The sequence below is a fragment of the Podarcis vaucheri genome, assembly GCF_965113315.1.
Source record: "Podarcis vaucheri genome assembly, chromosome: 12".
NCBI classification, from domain to species: Eukaryota; Metazoa; Chordata; class Lepidosauria; order Squamata; family Lacertidae; genus Podarcis; species Podarcis vaucheri.
This window is the reverse complement of record NC_138750.1, coordinates 53,481,910-53,505,150: the sequence shown is the minus strand read 5'-3', so window position 1 is coordinate 53,505,150 and position 23,241 is coordinate 53,481,910. Positions and strand designations below refer to the sequence as shown.

Below are 23,241 nucleotides of genomic sequence, written 5' to 3'. Positions count from 1 at the left end.
TGTTTAATGTTTTTTATGTTTTTATATATGCTGGAAGCTGTCCAGAATGGTTGAGGCAAATAATAATAATAATAATAATAATAATAATAATAATAATAATAATAGGCTGGGGTGGTGTGCAACAATATCTTAAATAAGGCTGCCTAGCCCCACCTACCCGAGAGTAAGCCTCACTGAATTTAATAGGGCTTACTTTTGAGTGCACACAATTAGGATTGCGTTGTAGATACATATTTTAAATTCTGAACACTATACAGTATTATAGATTGAAGCTGAGATGTGTAAATGTCCCTCCCCCTGCCTTATGGTGCGTCCTGAAATGTTTTTTTCTCAAATGGCTGGTAAATTTTTCTCCCCTTCATCTTTTTGCTCCCAAAGTTCATCTTAGCTTTGTCTACTGTGAGAAGGATAACAGAGCCTGTTAAGAGACTAAACAAGATAGCATTTGTAAAAGCTCTAAATAGAATCAAACTGCAAGAACAAGAGGAAGAAGGACTTGCATGTTGGTGTTGTGGGCTCTCCTTTGATTTCATAATTTCAAAAGTTTACCTGTGAGTTTCTGCATAACTTATGGAAGAAGGCTTAGCTTTGTAATGGCTAATGTGTTAAAATGCATTTGGTGTTCAAAGCCCATTAATATATTGATGGATCAAAACAAACAAAAGATAAAACGCCACATTAAACTCAGCAGTTCTCCGTTCAAAAAAGCAACCCTTCATTTTATAATGGACGATAGTAGCTCAAAAATGACAGTTAGATCCGACAACACTTTCCTCCCTAGATTTACATAAGGCAGAAAATCAATTGCACTGGACTTTATGGTTGTTTCTGCTTCATCATCTCCATGTGAGCTCTGTTTGATCTCTTTTCTTATAACAGGTGCCACCAATTAATGAGAAATCAACTGCTATGGGAAACTCTTTTGTATGTGAAGCAAAATGTGAAGGTGAAAATTCTACTTCCCTTGTTTGCAAAAACTAAGGGAGTTTGGCTTATTGCAATCGTCAAAAATATTTGTGAACTTCTTGGGCTGAGCTAACATTTCTTGCACAGTGTCATATTTTGGGATTGTTATGCTCCCTTCACATGGAATACAACCATTACCATATCCTACACAATGTCACACATTACGCTGAGAAGTTTCAGGGGTTCCAGCATGCACTCTGGGTTGGTTTTCCTGGAAAGAGGTCACTGGAGACTTGAGGCATTTATGGGACGCCAAGTTTCATTTACACATAAGTATATACAGGCATGGGGAACATAAGCATGGGGTTCATAGCGTGAATACTGCAGCAGATCCTGCTCCCCATTTAGCTTTCCAGGGGGCTAATAGTAATAATAATAATAATAATAATAATAATAATAATAATAATAATCACTTATACCCCGCCCATCTGGTGGGGTTTCCCCAGCCACTCTGGGTGGCTTCCAACAAAATTTTGAAATACAATAGTCTATTAAACATTAAAAGCTTCCCTAAACAGGGCTGCCTTCAGATGTCATCTATTTTTTTTTTTTTTTTTTGAAATTTTATTAAAGTTTTATTAGAAAAAAGATTCACATTACATGTCAAACTTCAGATACATATAAACATATCATTAAAAAATATGGGAAAAGCGGAAAAAAAGAGAAAAATGAAAGCTGAAAGCAGAGGATTACAAAAAAGCGAATCCTCAAAAGAAAAAGGAGAGACAAAAGACAACAAAGAAAGAAAAGAACAGAAGAGAAAAAGACAGTAAAAAAAAAAAAAAAAAAAAAAAGAGAAGAGACCGACTTCCGTTCAACTTGGTCCAGGATACACAATCATCAAAGAATATTTACAGTAGAGCTTACAATAGTATTTAACATCGACGGTATTAATTATCTTCTGCTGTTATATTACTAATACCCATATTGTTCTCAACATAAATTAAAAATTTTTTCCATTCATCTTTAAGTTTCGTAGTATTATTTTGCCTTAATTTCTGTGTTAATCTCGCTAGTTCTATGTATTGATATAATTTCACTTGCCACTCTCCGATCGTGGGCATGTCGGGGGATTTCCAATTTTGTGCAATTAAGATTCTCGCCGCTGCGGTCGCATATTGGAAAAAGGTTTGATCTGATTTTTTTATTTCCTCACCAATCATACCTAGAAGAAACAATTCAGGTATCTTGGGGAAATTATATTTTAGAATTTTTTTCAGTTCATCGTAGATCTTTCCCCAGAATTCCTTCACTGCTTCACAGGTCCACCACATGTGGAAAAAGGTCCCAACCTTCTCCTTGCATCTCCAACAACTGTTATCGACCGTTTTATACATCTTTCCTAGCTTTACTGGGGTCAGATACCAGCGGTATATCATTTTCTCTAGATTTTCTCGGAGGGTTACACACGCTGTAAATTTTATGCCCTTCCTCCAGAGTGTCTGCCATTTATTATAATCAATATTATATCCAAGGTCTCTATCCCACTTCACCATCACACCCTTCACCAAATCCTCTCTTGTATCCCATTCCAATAATTGTTTGTATAATTTGGAGAGGTGTTTATCATTACTCTCTAAAATTTCTATCTGAAATCTTGATTTTTTATCACTCATCCCCTGTTTCTTGTGCTCACTCCATAGTGCATTAATCTGATGGAAGTGAAACCATTCTTTTATCTTATCTTTCAACTCGTCATAGGACTTCACCTTCCAACCTTCTTCTGTCTTAGTTAAGAGATCCTCATAGGTCCATCTTTCTCCCATCATGTTCGGTTTTTTTATTTTGACAATATCCACTGGGGAGAGCCACCATGGGGTCCTTTCTTCGATCAGTTTTTTATATCTATTCCACACCTCCAATAGTGAACCTCTAATTATGTGACTAGAAAACCCTCTGTGAATCTCACCTTTCCCCTGCCACAGATAGGCGTGCCACCCGAACCTAATATCAAAACCCTCCAGGTCCAATAGATCAGTGTTTCTAAGGGTGGCCCATTCCTTTAACCAGCTTAAGCAAGCTGCCTCATAGTATAGCCTTATATTCGGTACTGCGAATCCGCCCCTCTCTCTTGCATCTGTCAGGTATTTAAGCCTTATCCTGGCTCTCTTCCCCTGCCAAATGAATTTAGTCATAATTCTTTGCCAATTCCTAAAACGGGTGGTGCCTTTGATTATCGGGATATTTTGGAACAAAAATAATAGTCTTGGGAGGATGCACATTTTAATCGCAGCCATCCTCCCCGTCCATGAAAGCTTCAGCCTCTGCCAGATATCCAGGTCTTTTTTTATTTCCTGCCAGATCTTGTCATAATTATCTTCTACCAAATTTATATTTTTTGGAGACAACCAAATTCCCAAATATTTTACCTTATTCACAATTTTTATACCGGTCCTTTGTTCCAATTGAATTTTATCCTCAACAGCCAAATTCTTTGTTAAGATTTTTGTTTTCTTTCTATTTAGTCTAAATCCTGACAGTCTGCCGAATTCCTCTAATAATTCTATCACCCTACTTACACTGTCCACTGGTTCTTCCAAGGATAGAACTAGGTCATCGGCATATGCCTTTAGCTTAAATTCTTTCTTTCCAATTCTTATCCCCTTCACACCCACTGCATCTCTTATTCTATTTGCAATAACTTCCAGAACCATTATGAAGAGCAGGGGGGATAAAGGGCAGCCCTGCCTTGTACCTTTCCCAATCTTGAATGATTTAGTTAGGCTGTTGTTTATAATCAGCATAGCCTGTTGTTCCGAATAAATTGCTTTGATTCCTCTCAAATAGGGGCCTTCTATACCCGCCTTTTCCAAACATAGTAATAAAAACTCCCAGGAAACATTATCAAAAGCCTTCTCGGCATCTATAAAGATTAGTGCGGCTGGTGTATCTATCCTTGTGTCTAAATATTCAATGATGTTTAATATATGACGCACATTATCTTTCTGGTGTCGATTAGGGAGGAATCCCGCTTGGTCTTTATGGATGTATTTCATTAATTGCTTCTTAAGTCTACTTGCCATTATATCGGCAAAGATCTTATAGTCGTTGTTAAGCAAAGAAATTGGCCTATAATTTTTTATATCAGTTTTCTCAGTTTCTGATTTTGGAACTAAGGTTATGAATGCCTCCTTCCAGGAGCCGGGAATTTTCCCTCCCTGGAGGATGTTATTGATAACATCTCTAAGTACTGGAGCAAGGAGTTCCTCTAGTGTTTTATAATATTTTGAGGGCAAACCATCCGGCCCAGGGGCCTTTCCATTTTTCATCCTATTAATAGCTTCCTTCACTTCCCTTACAGTAATTTCCTTATTTAATTGTATTCTGTCCTCTTCCGATATATATTTTCCTCTTTCCTGCTCCAAGTATCTTTCAATTTCTATCCTATCTTCAGTTCCTCTTTCATATAACTTTCCAAAAAACTGAACGAATCTTTTTTCTATTTCATCTGGGGCTTCTATGATATTATCTTCCATTATGATTTTACTTATCACATTTTGCTTTTTCCTCTTTCTCAACTGCCACGCGAGTAGCTTCCCGATTTTATTTGCCGATTCAAAAAACCTCTGCTTCATATATTTGATTCTCCAATCCATTTCCTGGTTTAGTATAGCTGAATACTGGGCCTGTAGCACCTTTAAGACACGAGTGGCCTCCACATCTGCTGGATTTGTGGTCAATTTCCTTTCATAATTTCTCAATTGTGTGAGGATTTCTTCTTTCTTTTGTTCTCTTAATTTCCTCCTAAGGTTATTTTGTTGAATTAAAACCCCCCTCATCACTGACTTACTGGCATCCCATACAATATCTATAGTGGGTTCCCCCTTCAAATTCAGATCCAAGTAATCTTTTAAGGTGCCTTTAACTTTTTCTTTCACATCATCATTATCCAGTAGATTTTCCGCCATCCTCCATCTATATTGTCCCTTAAGCCCACCCTTAATTTCCATTACCAACGCGCAGTGATCAGAAAGTGTCCTAGGTAAAATTTCACATCTCTTCACCCTTAAAATAAGGTTTCTCGTCATCCAAATTTGATCAATTCGACCCCAACTTTGATGTGGTTCTGAATAATGAGTAAATTGTTTAGAAGTAGGGTTTTTGTGTCTCCAGACATCAACTAAATCTAGATTATCTTCTAAGTCCTTAAAAGATTTCGGCAGTTTTCCTCTGTTAGAATTCCCTCTCTTTACGCTCCTGTCCAGTTCCGGTACTGGCACCCCATTCATATCCCCGAGCAGGATTAATTTATGCGTTTCTAATTCTAATAGGATTCCTTCAAGTTTCTCGAAAAATTCTGCTCTATTTTTGTTCGGGGCGTAGACCGTCACTACATTGATTTTTTCCCCTCTAAAATTTAGTTGAATCCCTAAAATTCTTCCTTCCTCATCTTTACAGATTTGTACGGGGTTCCACTTCTCTTTTACATATATCACTACCCCTTTTTTTTTATTTACCTCCGAATTAATGAATTCTACTCCTAATTTTTTATTCATCAAAATGTGTTTGTGTTTCTTCGCAATATGGGTTTCCTGGAAGCAAATTACGTCATAGTTTTTGTTTTTCAACACTCTCTCAATTTTATTCCTTTTAACTTTCTCATTCAACCCGTTCACATTCCAGGATAAAAAGTTTAAAGTGTGTGTTATTGTTTCTCTTTATCTATTACGATTTCTCTAACCGGGGTCCCGAACTAAACTCTACTGCCTCTATTACCTGAGAGCTCCCCCTCCTCTGCCGTCTCCGCTCCCACCACGGCTTCATCATCTTCCTCATCCGTTCCTTCCATCCCCTCTTCCTCCTCCCGCCCCCCCTCCTCCGCCCTCCCATCCTCAACCTTCTCCCTGCTCCCGGGTCTGTTCTCTGGCCTTCCCAGATCTTTCTCATACCTTCTCAGAAACTTCTCAGCCTCCTGTGTGTCCAACAATCTAAATTTCTTATCCTTATAGTGGAAGGTAATCCCTTCCGGGAACTCCCATTTATATTGTATCCCCTTTCTCTTCAAAACAGCTACCACCTGTTTATATCCCTCTCTTTTGCGTAATAACCTGACCGGTATTTCTTTATAAATAATAATAGGTCTTCCATCAATTCTTAATCTATTGTGGTAGCTCTTCCTTAAGATTAGGTTTTTCACTTCCGCTGAGTTGAAAATCACTAAACAGTCTCCCAAGAATTTGTTAGTTCTAAAATGTTTAGGTCTTGACATCCTAAAAACATTCTCTATAGAGAGAGCCAACTCTTCCTCCCTTATGTCTAGCCATTTAGACAGTTCTCTAATCATTTTTCCTCTTATATCTTCATTTCTTTCCTCCGCTACTCCCCTAAATTTCAAGTGTAGCTGCTTTTGTCGCATGTCTGCCATGGCTAGATTGTCCCATATCCTGTCTTGTGAGCTGCTTAACTCTCTTAACTCCTCTTTCACCTTTATTGTCTCTCTCTTCTGCTCCCTTATCTCTTTCTGTAATTTCTTGTTAGATTCTTCGATCAGTCTGGACTTAACAGAGAGGTCCTGGATTTTAGCCGAGAGTTCCCCAACTGCTCCCTCTATCCTTTTATCAATTCTCTCTTGTACCTCACCTAGCTTATGTTCCATGCTTAATGTATTCTGTTTAAATTCCTCCTTTATTCTCGCCCACAAATTGTCTAGGTCTTTGATTTCTTCCTGGCGGGACCATTTCCTCTCCCCCGGCGTCCCTCCCCCCTTCTTCCCATCCTTCCCATCCTTCCCCGCCATTCCCAAAATCCCCCCACCCAATTTCTTTACCCTCCCTCTGCTACTTTCCCCTCCCCTTAAGTCCCTCCTTTAAATTTCAACAAATATCAACAATTACAGGCGAAAACAAAGAGGAAACAAAACCGAAAAATAAAACATAGATGAAGCAGTTTTCACCGTCCAAAAATGGCCAGGCTCTTCAGAGTTGAATCCAAAACATAAAACTCCAAGCACCCCCAGGGCAAAGCTCTATGTCAGCATCTGTGCCAGCGTCTATGCCAAAAATCCGGATTTGAAGAGGAATATCAGAGGGGGGCACGGGCAATACAGAGCGTGGTAATTCCGCTTTAAAGTCCCGGCGGGTTCATTCATCGATTCACTTTCCTCCACTAGTCCTGAGTCACGAGTCAACAGGGCTTTCTGTCCACAGTCAAGCCTTAAAGGTATATACTCCACTTTCCGATCCAAAACCAAATCCAATTGCCAGTGGGTAGCCTCCAAGCAAAAAGGCAGAAGGGGGAAAGAAAGGAAAAAGGAAAAGGAGAAGGAGAGGCAGCAGAGGCGCGAAGGGGAGGGCGGAATGGCGATACCTCTTGCCACCTCTCTCTTAAAATAGTCCGTCCACTCCTCTAAGTTCCCTGGGCCGGTCTAAATGTCCTTCAGGAACGGCCAAAAGCGCCTCAGAGCTTCCTTATATCCATTACAAAATTTATAAATGTAGAAAACAAATTAAGCAGTTTAAAATCCGATAGACGAACAGCGGCTAGGAACAGCGTAAACGACATAGAGGGACTGGCTAATGCCGCCCCCCCCTCTTAGTCAATTTTTATAAACAGTTAAGGCTTTTAGGCAAATACGCCGCACTTCTGGTTCCACAACTTAAAGTTCACTCACTCAGGCAGACTTTGCATAGTGCCTCCTCAAACCACCGACTTCCACCTGCGCCATCTTAGTTCCATCGCCAAGTGAACTCCCCTGTAGACTTCAGAAGAAAAAAAAGTAAAAAGATCCAGGCAACACGCAGCTCCACTATTAGTTTTGCGCTTCCAAAAAGAAAACGCGTTCTAAGTAGACGCTACCACACACTGCGTGTGCCTTCCTGCTCTTTAGGAGGTCCGTCGCCTCTCCTGGCTGGAGCCCGAGGCGTCGCGTTGCGGGGGCAGGACTATCCCCAGTTGCGCTAGCGGTCTCCGTCTTCACGCCCCACCGGAGCGGAGAGGTGACCTGACCGCTTCCACGCTGCAGGGGGCCAGACTCCCAAGGGTTCCCCCCTTAGGATTTTTTTCGGGTTCGCTGCGCCCAAGCGGCTCCCCAGACCTCCGCAACGCCCAGAAAAACCAGGAGCTGGTTCTCTGCGCTCCCTCCCAGGTCGCGACCGGAACCGGAAGTGTGTCATCTAAATGTCATCTAAAAGTCTGGTAGTTGTTTTTCTCTTTGACATCTGATGGGAGGGCGTTCCACAGGGTGGGTGCCACTACTGAGAAGGACCTCTGCCTGGTTCCCTGTAACTTGGCTTCTCACAGCAAGGGAACCACCAGAAGGCCCTTGGCACTGGACCTCAGTGTCCAGGCAGAACGATGGGGGTGGAGACATAGGAAGCTGCCTTATAGAGAACTAGACCATTGATTCATCTAGCTCAGTATTGTATACAGTACACTGACAGGAAGCAGCTGTCCAGGATTGCAGGCGGGACTCTCTCCCAGTCCTACCTGGGCATAAGGCATATGGTCTGCCACTGAGCTATGGCCCTTCCCGAACCACAACAGTGGACTCTCGCCTCTGTGTCTCTTTCAGACTAATTTCCAGCACTACCAGTCTTTTGTTCTCTTTCACACACGCAGATCCTTGATGATGCCACCTCCAGCCTGGGGAAGTGGAAAGAAAGACCAGTCCCCTTTCAGAAGGTTCTCTGACCATTAATAATAATAACAACAACAACAACAATAATAATTTTTTATTTATATCCCGCCTCCCCAGCCAAAGCCGGGCTCAGAGTGGCTAACAACAGTAAAATAATACAACATTCTAAAATCATTCATTATAAAACCAGTTCAAATCAAATTGATGGCAACCATTGGGCTAGAGTTCTGTGAATAATTACCAAAGGTAATTGGCCAAAGGCTTGGTGGAACAGCTCTGTCTTGCAGGCCCTGCGGAAAGATGTCAAGTCGTGCAGGGCCCTAGTCTCTTGTGACAGAGCATTCCACCAGATCGGAGTCACAGCCGAAAAATCCCTGGCTCTGGTTGAGGCCAGTCTAACCTTTCTGTGGCCAGGGACCTCCAAGGTGTTTTTGTTTGAAGACCATAAGATCCTCCGTGGGACATACCAGGAGAGGCGGTCCCGTAGGTACGAGGGTCCTAGGCCTTATAGGGCTTTAAAGGTTAAAACCAGCACCTTAAACCTGATTCGCTTCTGTTGCAGGAATAACCAACATGGTGAACTCCAAATAGAAAACATGAGAACAACACTGGAACAGGCCAAAGGCGGGAAGAACAGGGCCATCGTGACTAGTATCTGCTGATAACTTTATCCTATTAATTTGTCTAATCCTCTCTTAAAGCCATCCAAGTCATTGGCCATCATTACCTCCTGTGGGAGAATGGTCAGTGGTCAGGAGTGATGGGAGCTGAAGTCAAATAACACCAACATCTGGAAGGCGCCATCTGGTCACCATTGCCCTATGGCAACAAACCACCTGTACGTGACCATATATTTAATTATACAAAATACAGTTCTCCCAGGAAAAGGGAATGTAGCAGGCTAAGCTTAACCTATTTAGCAGCCTCTTTTCACAACCGGAGTTACAGAGTTGCCAGAATCCTTGAGATGCTATTCTATACCCACCCTCTCAGCTGGGATTTCCAGGTCAAGAGTCTGATGTGGCTACTCTGATGAGCTCTTGAAATAATGCAGTTTACTCATTACCTTTCAAAAGCTTGGATGTCTGTTTTCTACAAACACACTGCTGGCTTGTTGCTTTATCTGTCACATTCATCACACAATCCCCATTCATATTTCATGATTTATTACCCTACACAGAAGTGCTTTCTGTGTATGAAACACAGCATGTGAAGTCATCCTCAGTTGAAAGTCTGGTCTTGTTTGAACAGAGGTTTTCCTAAGCCCCTAATAACATCTTTCCTTACTTTTACTCTTAGTAGATCTGACAGATATTACTTATAATTTATATTTCCTAATCTAACATATGGTGACACTTTGCTTCCCAATAGCCGATTGACATTTTTTAATGTTTCTCTTGGACTGTTGCCTAAGTACATTTGCAAATAGTTTAGTGCTCAGCTTAAAATGAATTCACTCCCAGAATTCCATTTGCAATCTATTATTTATGGCTTACAAATGTTAAGATCAAAAAGAAAATAATCAAATGTATATTATATTGTGGCATATGATCCACTGGGATTACAAAAGTCTAGAAACTTTAATGCTACATTTGTGTAAAAGGGAGAATTCCTTCCTCTTCCCCAAGATTCCAGAGCTTGATGCATTTCCTTAAAGGGGCAGGGGACATGAACTTGCTTATTTTCGTCCACTAGTAAGATAAAGTATACTTGACTGCCCTACATTTATTTTTTAAATTCAGAGAAAATTAGAGCAAATGCTGTCACCAGCGCTGGACATACCTATGGATCAAATGTAGCCATCCACTAGCTCTCTTACTAACTGCATTATGAAAGATTCAAAGGGATCCCTGACCATTAGGTCCTGTCGTGGCTGACTCTGGGGTTGCAGCGCTCATCTCGCTTTATTGGCTGAGGGAGCCGGTGTACAGCTTCCGGATCATGTGGCCAGCATGACTAAGCCGCTTCTGGCGAACCAGAGCAGCGCACGAAAACGCCGTTTACCTTCCTGCCGGAGCGGTATCTATTTATCTACTTGCACTTTGATGTGCTTTTGAACTGCTAGGTTGGCAGGAGCAGGGACTGAGCAACGGGAGCTCACCCCGTTGTGGGGATTTGAACTACTGACCTTCCGATCGGCAAGTCCTAGGCTCTGGACTAGCCACCTGCGTCCAAAGAGGGGTATGTAAATAGCTCTGCATTATATTTAAGGAAAATTATGAATGCAGAGATTGTGGCATTACTTGGATTGGGTTACGTGCCTTTGTCTCCATCTAGTAAGGTAGTTCCAGATGTGCAGTTGATGCACATCCAGATGTGCATGCATATTTGTGAAGTTATAAATTATTATTAATATTAATCTGTTCCCCACTGAATTTTCTGGATGTGTGGTGCAGATGTGAGTGAGCACCCCAGACCACTAGCTTCCTGGTACAAACTGAGTACCAGAGATGGGTGAGCTATCTAAAGCTCTTCTTAGAAGATTCACTTGGGAATTTTCCAAAATAGTGGGGAAACTACAGTTCTCCTGCCAACCTCTGTATCTCCAAACATTAAATTGGAGACAGGCAACAAAGGATCAGCAGCAAAGACAAACACTAAGAGAAGAAAACATTCCCCCCTCTTCAACCTCTATCACCCAATTATGTGGTCTAAGAGTAAGCTGGAGTGTGGGAAAGGACAGATAAGTTTCCCCAAGGTTAGTTTGGAGTCTGTGTGGGTGTTTGCAGGAATCTCTTAGGGCAGAGCTTTTCAAACTGTGTGTCAGGACACGTTAGTGTATCCGCTGCAATGTGTAGCTGTATTGCGCAAACGCTCTCCGCACTCCTCCCGGGGCTGGAAAGGGGTTAGTTTAACCTCCGGTTTGCTAGTAAAACTGAATTACTGTGTCTTGAAATGATGCATGTCTAAAAAGTGTGCCCCTAGCATGAAAAGTTTGGAAAGCTTTGTTTTAGGCATTGGGTGGGTGTGGAAAAGATTGGGGAAGCAGGTAAGCTTTATGAGCTCCCATAGTTCAGTTTGCAGCTTGGCTCTGGAGAACAGAAATTTGCTGGTCTCTTTAAAGTTATTGTGGCCATTTTCTCCACACACCCCTTAAAAAGGTAAAGGGACCTCTGACCATTAGGTCCAGTCATGACTGACTCTGGGGTTGCGGTGCTCATCTCGCTTTATTGGCTGAGGGAGCCGGCGTACAGCTTCTGGGTCATGTGGCCAGCATAACCAAGCCGCTTCTGGTGAACCAGAGCAGCGCACAGAAACACCGTTTACCTTTCCGCCAGAGCGGTACCTATTTATCTACTTGCACTTTGATGTGCTTTTGAACTGCTAGGTTGGCAGGAGCAGGGACCGAGCAATGGGAGCTCACCCCGTTGCGGGGATTCGAACCGCCGACCTTCTGATCGGCAAGTCCTAGGCTCTGTGGTTTAATCCACAGCACCACCTGTGGCCCCTTACTGTTGCCTTAATGTCCCTTCTCCATCTTTTCCAAACATTCCTCCTCCTGCACAGCTTTCACAAATGAAATGATTTAAGAAAGATAATTCCAGGGCATTATTTAATTTATTCTGATGGTAGGATTTGACGTTGCTGCTTGCAGGATGTATTCATGCACAAATCTACACCTTCAACACTTTTTCAGACTTTTCAGGTCTTAACAAGAACATCATGGAAAGTGATGTTAAAAAGCTGCATCATGGAGATGCTTCTGATAAATCTTAACAATAGCTGCCAGACTTTTAATCTGGCAGCATTACGTACCTTTGCTACCTGCCTAAGGACTTCATTTCTCTGAATCCTCATTGTGTTTTCTTCATAATTTCTCTTATATAAACACTTCCACCTTGTTTCACAACACTGAAAGATGGATAGATTAGGTAAAATTAAATTGCATTTATACCACCTTTCATGGGAATTTGCCCCAGGTAATTCCTTATCAGACAGAATTTGAAGTGATAGTGTGTTTGGAATTAAAAGTGTTTTCGAATTGGAGGTTCATTAGAAAATGAACCACCTTACTTAGGAAAGAACCCCTATTTGTGCACATTAAATATGTGCGCATCCACGCACATGCGCATTGTGCCAAACATGGAAATGACTCAAAAACATCATAAAGAGGGGTGGAATGGGGTGGGGGCAGAACAGAGTGTTTGCTGTTTTTTCTAATTGTGCTTCAAGTATATATGGTATCACTGGCACGTGTGGTGCCTCAGAAGGTAACTCTTGTGTAATAGGGTCAAGTATGGTCAAGAAGAACGAGCAGTCACACTCCCTTGATCTTTCTCCCAACAAACCTCATCAACCAGGGTGACTAAGGGAGTTTAACTGAAATGGATTCAGTTACTGTCATAAATGTACCAAGCAAACACGTACATAAATATATAAACCACATGTGTGAAGCACACAGGAAAACAGTCCTGAAACCATTTTAACTCCCAAACTGACCAAATGTTTCTCTGCAAGAAGGGAGGAAATGAAAAAACCTTCCCATTGTCTCAGGAATTAAGTAATTACCATCTCAAAGGAATGGCCAGACTACCAGAAAAGGCAATCAGATAAGGCATTATCAGATAACCTGGCAGACAGGGGAAAACAACAACATTCAAATTTCTGTTGTAGACCGCCTTTTCTGTGATGTAGGTATGATGTTTGTGGGGCGTGGTCTTGGGCTACACCCCTCCTGTGATGTATGTATGATGTATGGAGGGGTGGTCTTGAGCTCCAGGGCAGGGAATTTCAAAATGGCTATATAAGGGCAAGCACACGTGATTCATGGTCCTCCTCCTCTCTCCTGCGTGTGGGGGAGCACCCTGTTGCAATAGTCAGTAAAGTTCAGGCTTACTAGCTGCTTTACTTTTCAATATTCTCCAGTAGGTCTCTGTTATTTTCTCCTACCGATAGAGAACCTACAAAGGGACTCTATATGGGCTCTTGGGTACCCCATAAGGGAAAAGGAGCAGTTTTTTTTTTACTTATATCAAAATCAACCTATGAAACAAAATAAAATCCTGATCCTGTACCTTCCCTAGGTAAGCAGCAGAAGACAAATCAGTATCATCTATATTGTATCTATATATCTGTATCTGTATCTGTATCCCTACCAAACCCCATGGCAACTCACTGCTGCAAAAATGTTCTCAAGAGAACTCCTTTCATATTAGAAAGGTTTCCTAGAAACGTACAACATTGCTCTGGACATAATGTCTATAAAAAGTGGCAATCTATTGTTATAGTATTCTCATGTGCTGCAATATTTGAGTGCTACTATATGTATCAGTGTTTTCAAAGTGTGTTGTTCAACATTAAGGACCCTGAAAAACACCACAACAGCAGCCACTGAAATAACAGCCTTGCTGCATCTTAAAGCTGGTTTATGTCCTTGAGTCTTTCGTTGGCATTTAGACGGTTGCTGGAAGGCATTGCTGCATGCCTGTGAAGAAGATGCATGTTGCAGCCTATAGTATTTTCTTACCGCATGTGTTAGGACTGTGCAAGAACAAACCCTGAGGAAAAAGCCCCAAAGCCTCCAGATCCCAACTCCCCTTCCCTGCTCCTGTGTGTTTATTAAAATAAGCATATCCAGCTCCCACCCCCACACAGCCAAAAAAAAAGGCTCTCAGGGCAGCTTACAAAAAAGAAGAAAGAAAGAAGATTGATATAAAAATTGGGGTTTGGCAAATGGATGGAGGCAGCATCGCAAAGCAGAGTTCCCTCCCCTCCTTCCAAGGAAGGAGAGACCCTGAACAAAAGTGTGCAGGAATCCAGTGCTTTTTTCCTTTTTAAAAAATAGGGGTCCTCTCATTTTTCTACTTATATTGAAATACTGCCCCTCAATGAGGCCAAACTTAGATTCACAAATTGTTTAGGGGTATGCGTCCCCCTGCATCCCCCTTGAAAAAAAGCACTACGGAAACCTTTAAAGACTTTTGACATTGCCCAACCCCCTAAGCCAAAGACCACCCCAAAATCATCATACATGCATCATAGGAGGCAGTCTACCGCAGAAATCCTGTCTGCCAGGATACCTGATAATGGTTGCTGATTGCATTACCTGGGCAGCCTGGGCATTTTCTTGTGATGGTTAATTCTTTAGTTCCTGAATCCAAGTCACAGGCTCACCCTATTCATACACAAATACACCCTTAAGACAGGAGGAATATTTGAGGTCATTGGGAGAGTCAAAATGGCCTCAGGATTGCTCTCCTGTACTGTTTCAGACACATGGTTTATATATTTACGTATGTGCATTTATGAATATTTATTATATATTTGAGACCTTAGAATTTCTTAATAGAAGGCAGGCCCTGCTTTCGGGCTTGCAATCTAAAAGCCATGACACAAGACGAGAAAGGCTTTGGTGGAGGGAGAAAAGCAGGAAGAAGATGGCAGGTGGTTTGGTTGCCCAGATACAGGAACAGCCAGTATTACGGGTCATACTATATATATTCTCGTTTTTAAATGCCACTTTATTTATAAACCAGAAAACAACACGAGGCACATTTCCCGCTGTTCGCCCCTTGGGCTTTTCCCCGGGTACGCCGGCCCTCTCCTCTCCCTCCAGCCTCAGCCGCGCCTGTTGCTAGGCAACCGCTGACACCAAGGGCAAAGGCCTAGCCTGGGCCACATCCCAAAATGGCCGCCAGGGGAGGCGGCGGCGGCGGCGGCGGGTGGCTTTTGCGTCGCCTCGCTTAAAACCGCCGCGGCGGGTGCGGAGGAGCGAGGTGGGGGGTGGCGGCGGGAGAAGCGTGGGCCTTGGCGCAAGCGTGCTGCTGCTGCGGCCGCCGCTGTCAGGCTCGTCGGCTGCGGAGCGTTGCTGTGGCGGCGGCGGCGGCTGCTGGTGCTGGGCGGCTTTCCCAGGCCCCTCCGCCTCCCCGAAAATGGCGAGCCACCTGCCGCCGTGCGTCGTGGACGGCGGCACCGGGTGAGTGAAGGCGGGCGCCGGCCCCAAACCCTCTCCTTCAGCCCAAAATGGGCACCTTCTCTCTGAGAACTGGGTCGCCTTCTCCCCCAGAGGAGCAGCCCCCTCCTTCCACCACCAAGGCCCTTCCATTTATAGCCCCCTTTCCTTATCACGTTCTCTGTCACCCCTAAAAAGACCCGCTGCCTCTCCTCTTTCCGTCTCGGGGTTGACCACCCTGTCAGCATCTTCCTACCCCACCCTACCCCAAATACTGATACGGCTTAGTATTTGACCCCCTTCTCCCTAAGGTGAGGGTACGTGTTCTCATTGTCAACCCCCCACCCCAAATTCCATTCTTGCCACCACCAGTTTTGCCCTTTCGTCTTTCTCTTCCACCCACCCAGGGATGCTTGCTTTTAGGCTAACCTCCTCCGGCATGTTCCCTTCCCCAAAGGATGTGAGATTTCGCTTGGTACCTCTCCTCCCCTTCCTGCTGCTATAGTGTCAGGTTTTAATGGCCTATTTATTCCTTGAAAGCAGTTAGCCGAAAGAGATTAGTGAAGGGTTGCACCCCTGGGTCCTTTCGCTCTCCCTTCTATCTTTGATGCCTTCGGTGGCCTCTATTAATAAGAAGTCATTTCGGCACATAAGCAGTATATAAATTTAAAAATAATAATAGCTGCTTTGCTTTATCTCCTCTAGAAATGCTCCTTCATCTCCACAGCTTTAAGAAGGAAGCCTCTATCTAGGTTTCCCTCTTATGATCAGAGGTGCAAGGAGTCTGAAATCCTAAGGATTCTCTGTTCTCTGTTCTGCCCTTCCTGCTCTCTTGTCCTCGATTGCCAGTGCTTTCAAAGTGTCCAAAATGAACTCATAATACTTCTCCCCACCCCGCCTCGCTAATTTGTGTCATCCTTGTTTTACACAAACAGCACACCCTCCCCTGAACCAGGGCTATCTCCAAAGCAAGACCTTTCATTTTATGCTCTCTTTTAGTGGTGTATTTACCTGGATTGACCTTCATCATGCTTTTGAGGCACCCTTAGCTCAGCATGCAGTCCATGGAATCTTTGCCTGCCATACCCACAATTTAGCATATTTAAAATGATTGCCTCTGTTGGGTTTCTGCCCTACTGTCATCCCTTTTGTTCTTCTTGTGGATTTTCTCCCAATTATATTATTTTGCCAGCTTTGCTACCTCTTAAACTCTTCCTCCAACCTCATATTTCTTATATTTTGATATGATTGATTGTATATTCAGAAGATGTTGAGAATATGCTGGCATGTTGAGGCTCCCCACCACTTGGTCAGTTTCTGGAATTCGTTGAAGGAGTTTCTTGTAGGAAGCAGAAAGTGTTATATATGTACAGTGTGATGATGTTATCCTTCCCCCTCTCCTCACCTATTCCCTTATGCAAATGACAGGGTTAAATCACAAACTGATTTCAAAATCCATCTCTTAAGCCAGAATGTAAAGCCCTTGTACCCCACCCAGCCCCCCCACCCACTGTTTTCTTGCTTAACCTCCTGTAGAAGAATTGGTGACTACAGAAACTTTTGGTCATATGTGCTAAAGTATTTGATTCTCACATTGTGGAAATTTATCAGTGTTATAAGCCTGCAATTATCTATTCATTGAATACTTTTTGAAATGTATGTGCATACCTGCAGTTGTGTGCTACAGGTTGTATAAATCTTTGATTTATAATAACTCTTGCAGCTTTCTTGTAAAAGGGGAAAAAATCAAGTTTTTACACCCATATTGGTTTAAAAGAAAAGTAGTGGTGGGGGAAGGTTAAAACCATAGGACTGGATCTTTGTTAGACACACTTAGTTCTAATTAAAATAAATGGTACTTAAATTGATCATGACTCAGTTGTTACATTGATATTAAGGTGAAGGTGAACTCACTGCCGCTACATTAGTCTGGAACTGACCCATAGAAGCAACAGGTGGAGGGGTGATAATTCCAGTAGTCACTGGGTAGGGGAATGTTTGACTTAGTATGGTTCTTATTTGTAGCACTTGGACATGTGCAGCTTGTCACTATCTAGCGCTGCAGATGAGGAACTTCTTAAATTACCACCTCTCTGTACAACTGTTAAAAGTTTTTTTTTGTATATGGTCACCAGATGGGCAACAATGTACGTAGTTCTTCCTGTGTTTGGAATAATATTTACCCAAGTTACAACCCTTCTTTTTGAAATCCTCTCTTGCACATGCATCCCCAAATCCCACAACTACAAATTCTGCCAACACCCTCCTGAAAGCCCTGCCCAATTTACTCCACACACACTTCACATTTTGCAAGTGTATGATTGGCCAGGCTTTGCCAAGGAGGCAAACCCCTCTTAAGTCTGGCTGGCTTGCTGGAGACCTGCCACTTTCCAGGCTTTCTGGCAAGTGCTGGCTGATCACCTAGAGTTCCTGGATTGCAGGATTCCTGGGTTGTAGCCAACAAATTCCTACTTGGAGTAGATCCTTGATAAAAATTTTTTATAAAAAAATTATTTATAAAATTTTCAAATATAACAATAAAGGAAAAACATTCCATTCAAAATATACATCCAATTCTAATCTTTCCACTTTCAGACTTCCTTCAGTCTATCTGGAAATTTTCCATGTTATCACAATTATTCACATTTCTTCCATCTATATTGTTTTTTTGTTTTAACCAAATTAATCTTAACAATTATTATAAAACAACATTTCTTTCCATTATTATCACAGAGCTTCTTGAAAGCCTACAAACGTTAATTGTCCTTCACATATATTTTTTATATTCTCGGTAAATCTTTGGTCTCGCCGGTTCCAAATTCTCCCTGTTAGTTTGTCTAATTCTGCGTATTCCATCAACTTCATTCTCCATTCTTCTTTCGTCGGGATTTCTTCCTGTTTCCATTTTTGTGCCACCAATAGATCCTTAATAACACTGGGCAACAATTTTTTACTTTTTGAATGTTGTCTAGATTTCTACAACTGGTTTAGGGTATTTTTGCACTGCTGAATCAGGAAATGGCATCCGTTTCTCTCCATCAGGTCAGGTTTTTGTGCTATGTTGATTTGAAAAAAATCAGATCTTGTGACAAAATCAATTACATTTTTGTGGCATTATCAGCTGATTTTTGTCAACACATATCATCCTAAATATGTTTTTAAGAGAAAAAATGTTTTTCCAACAACATATATTGATTACCTGGTAGAAATATCGATTACTGTAAACTGAATGGTGGGCATTGATAAAGGTAAGTACACGTAAATTGCATGTTGCTTCACCATTTTTCAAACTTCAGGGCTTGAACTTCCGTTTCTTGAAACTCCTGGAATGCTCAGCAGCAGGGAGGTCTCTCTTCAGAGTCCAACAGTAGTCAGCCATCATGACTGCGTCCCAGCGACCCTGATACCTGGTCTCCATCTCTTTCATGTCCTGATGGAATCTCTCCCCCTGCTCGTCACTCATTGAACCCAGATTCTCAGGAAACCGGTCCATATGTAAAAATAGGTAGTGCATCTTGACGCTCATGTTGCAGCCCAGGTTTCTGAAAGCAGTCAGCATGTTGTGGACAAGTTCTGCGAAGTTTCTGGCCTTATTGTTGCCAAAAAAAGTTTTTCACTACCAGAACAAATGCCTTCCACGCTTCCCGTTCCACTTCGTTCATTGAGTTTCTGAACTCTGGATCTCTGATGAGCTGACGGATCTGAGGACCATCAAAGATGCCAGCTTTCAACTTCTCCATGGTCAGTCCTGGAAAAGCCTGGCCCAAGTAAGTGAAGCAGTCACCATCCTTGTCCAGAGCCTTGGTGAACTGCTTGATTAAGCCAAGCTTGATGTGCAGCGGTGGGAAGAGTATTCTGTCTCTGTCCACCAGAGGGTCATTGATGACGTTCCTTTTTTTTTGCAAGGCACCAATTCCTCCCGCACAGGCCAGTCCTTCTTCGTGTAATGCTGAGCACGGTCCCTACTATCCCACATGCACAGAAAACATGGGTACTTGGTGAAGCCAGTCTGTTGTCCCAACAAAAAGTTCACCATCTTCAGGTCAACACAAATAAACTACTTATGCTGATCATAACCAATTTTCTCCAGCACATACTTCACCCCTTCATAGTTCTCCAGTGTACTTGAGTGTGCCAGGGGTTTTGATCCCCCAACTTTATGCTTTGCCGCACCAATACCAATTTATGGAAGATTTCGAGGTTTTATGGCTTCAAACTGATCCCTTTTCGACATAATCACCCAGAACTATCGAACCTGAATACTTCTTGTCATTAAAATAATCATTTCCAATCAAAACAATTATTCGACATGGCATTTTACCCCCACCAACTTCTTCTAGGTGGCGCTGTGGGTAAAAGCCTCAGCGCCTAGGGCTTGCCGATCGAAAGGTCGGCGGTGCGCTCCCGCTGCTCGGTCCCAGCGCCTGCCAACCTAGCAGTTTGAAAGCACCCCCGGGTGCAAGTAGATAAATAGGTACCGCTTACCAGCGGGAAGGTAAACGGCGTTCCGTGTGCTGCGCTGGCTCGCCAGATGCAGCTTTGTCACGCTGGCCACGTGACCCGGAAGTGTCTCCGGACAGCGCTGGCCCCCGGCCTCTTGAGTGAGATGGGCGCACAAACCCCAGAGTCTGTCAAGACTGGCCCGTTCGGGCAGGGGTACCTTTACCTTTACCTTTAACTTCTTCTAAAATGCTCCACACAAGCGTACATGTGAATAAAAATGTAAAAAAATGACATGTGGCCATAACTCAAAAACTTGACCTGACTGAGCAAAACCAATGTGATTTTTGGATTCAGCGCACCAGATTCGTCCTAAATCAGCTGAAAAAACGCAGACAACAATTTTTTTGTTGACCAGTGTAATTAATGGATGTAAGTTAAACATATCTATCATTTTAGTTGGTCTGTTCTGAATTTGAGTAACACTGGATAGAACTCTCTTAGGAAGTGTACATGTGCCATATGGTAGGAATTGTATAGCAATTGACCAGTGCTTTTTTGCCAAGACATTTGATTGATGTCACAGTCACAGATAAGCAAGTCCTAGTTGAGCAAGTAAGGCTGGAGTCTGTGTCAGTCTCCATCTGTTGCCAGGAGAGTATGAAACCCATAAAACATTACGAAGATGATTAATTTTGACTTCAGTATCCAAATGGAATCGAGAATTGATGCCAATAAAGGTTTGATGCTGATGGAATCGAGAAAAAGTGTAATAAAAATCATTTAGGTGTAAATTGGATTTCCAATGCCAGGATTCCTGTGTTATCAACAACAACTGTTTTTATGATGACCACTGTTAACGTAATTGTTGTTTTTCTGCATTTAATTTCCTTCTAACCTTATTGTTTACAACCTACTACAGCCACTATACCTGCAACTCTGGGGAGCACTTCATGCATCTGACTTAAAGCTGCTGCAGGACTCTCTGCTGTTTCATGTTATAGCAGGCTAACACAACTGCCCCTCTGGAAATTCAGCACCATGCTTCTTAACAGCAATGCCTCTTCCAATGCCCCTCCCTCATGGCCCAATGCATTTATTTTTAGACTTTCCTTTTTAAGTAACATGACCAATAAACGACTCTAACCAGACTGCAAAAGTCTAGGAGAAAAAGGCTTGGATCTGTACTATTTTTAGTGCCCCCTCAGGGCTTGGGTGTGCCCATAGAGCACTTGGCTTTTAGAGGACACAACACAAGCTACTTTTAAAACATTGCTCCTTTTGAAAGATTTGTCATGCAAAGTGGAGGACCAGGGTTTGAGAAACATGAGTCCAAAGCCCTGCTGGACACACATAGCTAGTTGTCCGGTTCTTGTGATCTGGGCCATTTGGTTTAAAATACGCAAATTAAGTGTAGCTGCACAATTTGTGATAGTATTCTGATGTCAGATGTTGGTTTTTGTGCTTACAGGTGGAATTGACTTTTTCTTTAGTGTAGAATTCCAGAGACTAGTTTTGCTCTTTAGATGCCATCTGTAGTATGTACACACACTCTTGTTAATTTAGGAAATGAAAATGAGTTCTTCTCTGAAATCTTTTTCGCCCCCTCCTTCCTTCCTTTAAATGATTTGGAAGATCCATTTGTTTCGGTTTTATGGTCTGCTGTATGCTGAAAGTTCAGAATACTGTATGTAGAAAAGTAAAAATTCTAATCTATCTGCTTATTTAAACCTGCTCACCGGAAAGCAGCTCCAATAGAGAGAATATTGATAAAAAAATAAAATAAAAACAAACGCTGGTTTGGATGTGGCAAGTGAAAAAGAGTTCCATAAGTGGGGGAGTAACTAAAAATGCCTTTCTGTCTGCCCTTTTTTCTCTGCTTGGTAAAAGCAGGTCTCCTTGATGGACCATGGAGATTGCACAGTGGAGAAGGTGCTCTCCTTGGTATTTGGCCAATGTTCAAATTACACGGAGAGCAGAGGAGACACAGGCTACAGCGAGGCTGTGGATTAGCTAACATTTTGCTTGGAGGGGGCAGTCAGGGATCTCATACAATTGTAGAGTTGGAAGGAGCCATGAGGGTCATTTAGTCCAACCCCTCCAATGCAATCTTTTGCCCAACATGGGGCTCAAACCCACAACCCTGAGATTAAGAGCCTCATGCTCTACCGACTGAGCTATAAAAAGCAATTAGTGGATAAACCTAACAGGTGTTTTCAAGATGCCATTAAAATGCACTCACTTCTCACACCCACCTAAACTCCAAAAAGCCTCCCCATAATTTGAGCATTTGTGTAAAATTTTTATAGGACAAAATGAGTTTAGTTTGAAAAATGTCAAATTGCGCACAAAACTATGTGCCTGAAATTTATCTAGTTCTGAAAATAAGCATATCATTATTGTAAGCATTTGTATGTTGACACTGAGTGCTGCCACACTAAATTATTGATTTCGTATATATGTAGAACAAGTACTGTATTATGTGGGACCTATAACAGTGCCATTTCCACAGATTAGTGGTTGAATAGGCACATATGGGGTAAGGTGATCTCACAAGTAAACTGGCCCCAAGCTGTTAAGGGCTTGATTTTACTGTTTTATCTCTTGTAAACCACTAGGAAGTGTTTTGTTTTTGTTGGGTTTTTTTTTTTTTGCAAAAATCAAGTGGAGTATAAATTATATTAAATAAATAAAACAAGCAAATCAATAATAAAAAATACAACACCTTGTACTTGGTCTGGTAGCAAATCAGCAACCAGTTTCTGGTCTCTGAGCAAAGATAATTACTTGCTGAAAGGGTTTCACTCTTGCCAGCAATTGTGTTGCAGCACTAATTGAAGCTTCTGGATCAAGCGCAAAGGATGCCCCACATAGAGAACATTGCAGTAATCCAGACTTAAAGTAACCAGTGCATGAACTACTGTAGCCAAGCTTTCCTGGGCCAGGAGCAGCTATAGTTGTACCAGGCGCAGCTGGTAAAAGGTGTTTCTAGCCACTGAGGCTTCTTGGGCCTCCAGTGACAAAGATTGATCCAGAAGCACACCCGGAGTGTAAACCTAGCCCTTCAGGGGGAGTGTAATCCCACCCAGGGTAGAGAGTTGACCAGTGTCTCAGACATGGAAACCACTCACCATAGTGGCTCCATTTTACCAGCATTCAAGCTCAGCTTGTTTTCCCAAATCTATCCTGCCAATGCTTCCAGGCACCTGTCCAGGGACTTCACGGTCTCTCCCGACTCAAGATGTTACGGAGAAATAAAGCTGAGTGTTATCAGCATATGGATGGCCCCTGGCCCAAAGATTCCTAATGGCCACTCCCAGTGGCTTCATATACATATTAGCTAGCACTGGATATAATAAGATAGTGC

The 23,241-nt window shown here is 42.4% G+C and overlaps 2 protein-coding genes across 3 annotated transcripts in view; both read left to right on the top strand.

The window, feature by feature from the left end:
- GALNT11 (polypeptide N-acetylgalactosaminyltransferase 11) overlaps nucleotides 1-22,413 on the top strand; it is a 243,969-nt gene extending 221,556 nt beyond the window's left edge. Inside the window, exon 12 of the mRNA XM_082192395.1 lies at nucleotides 22,403-22,413. The gene's annotated coding sequence lies outside the window, so the exon portion shown is untranslated. The remainder of the gene's footprint in view (nucleotides 1-22,402) is intronic.
- Nucleotides 15,244-23,241, top strand: part of ACTR3B (actin related protein 3B) — a 36,060-nt gene continuing 28,062 nt past the window's right edge. The window contains exon 1 of one of the 2 annotated variants that reach the window (XM_082192541.1): nucleotides 15,244-15,458. In XM_082192541.1, coding sequence (XP_082048667.1) covers nucleotides 15,415-15,458 — 44 coding nt within the window. In that variant the 5' untranslated portion in view covers nucleotides 15,244-15,414. The remainder of the gene's footprint in view (nucleotides 15,459-23,241) is intronic. The other variant, XM_082192540.1, reaches the window with a different exon arrangement.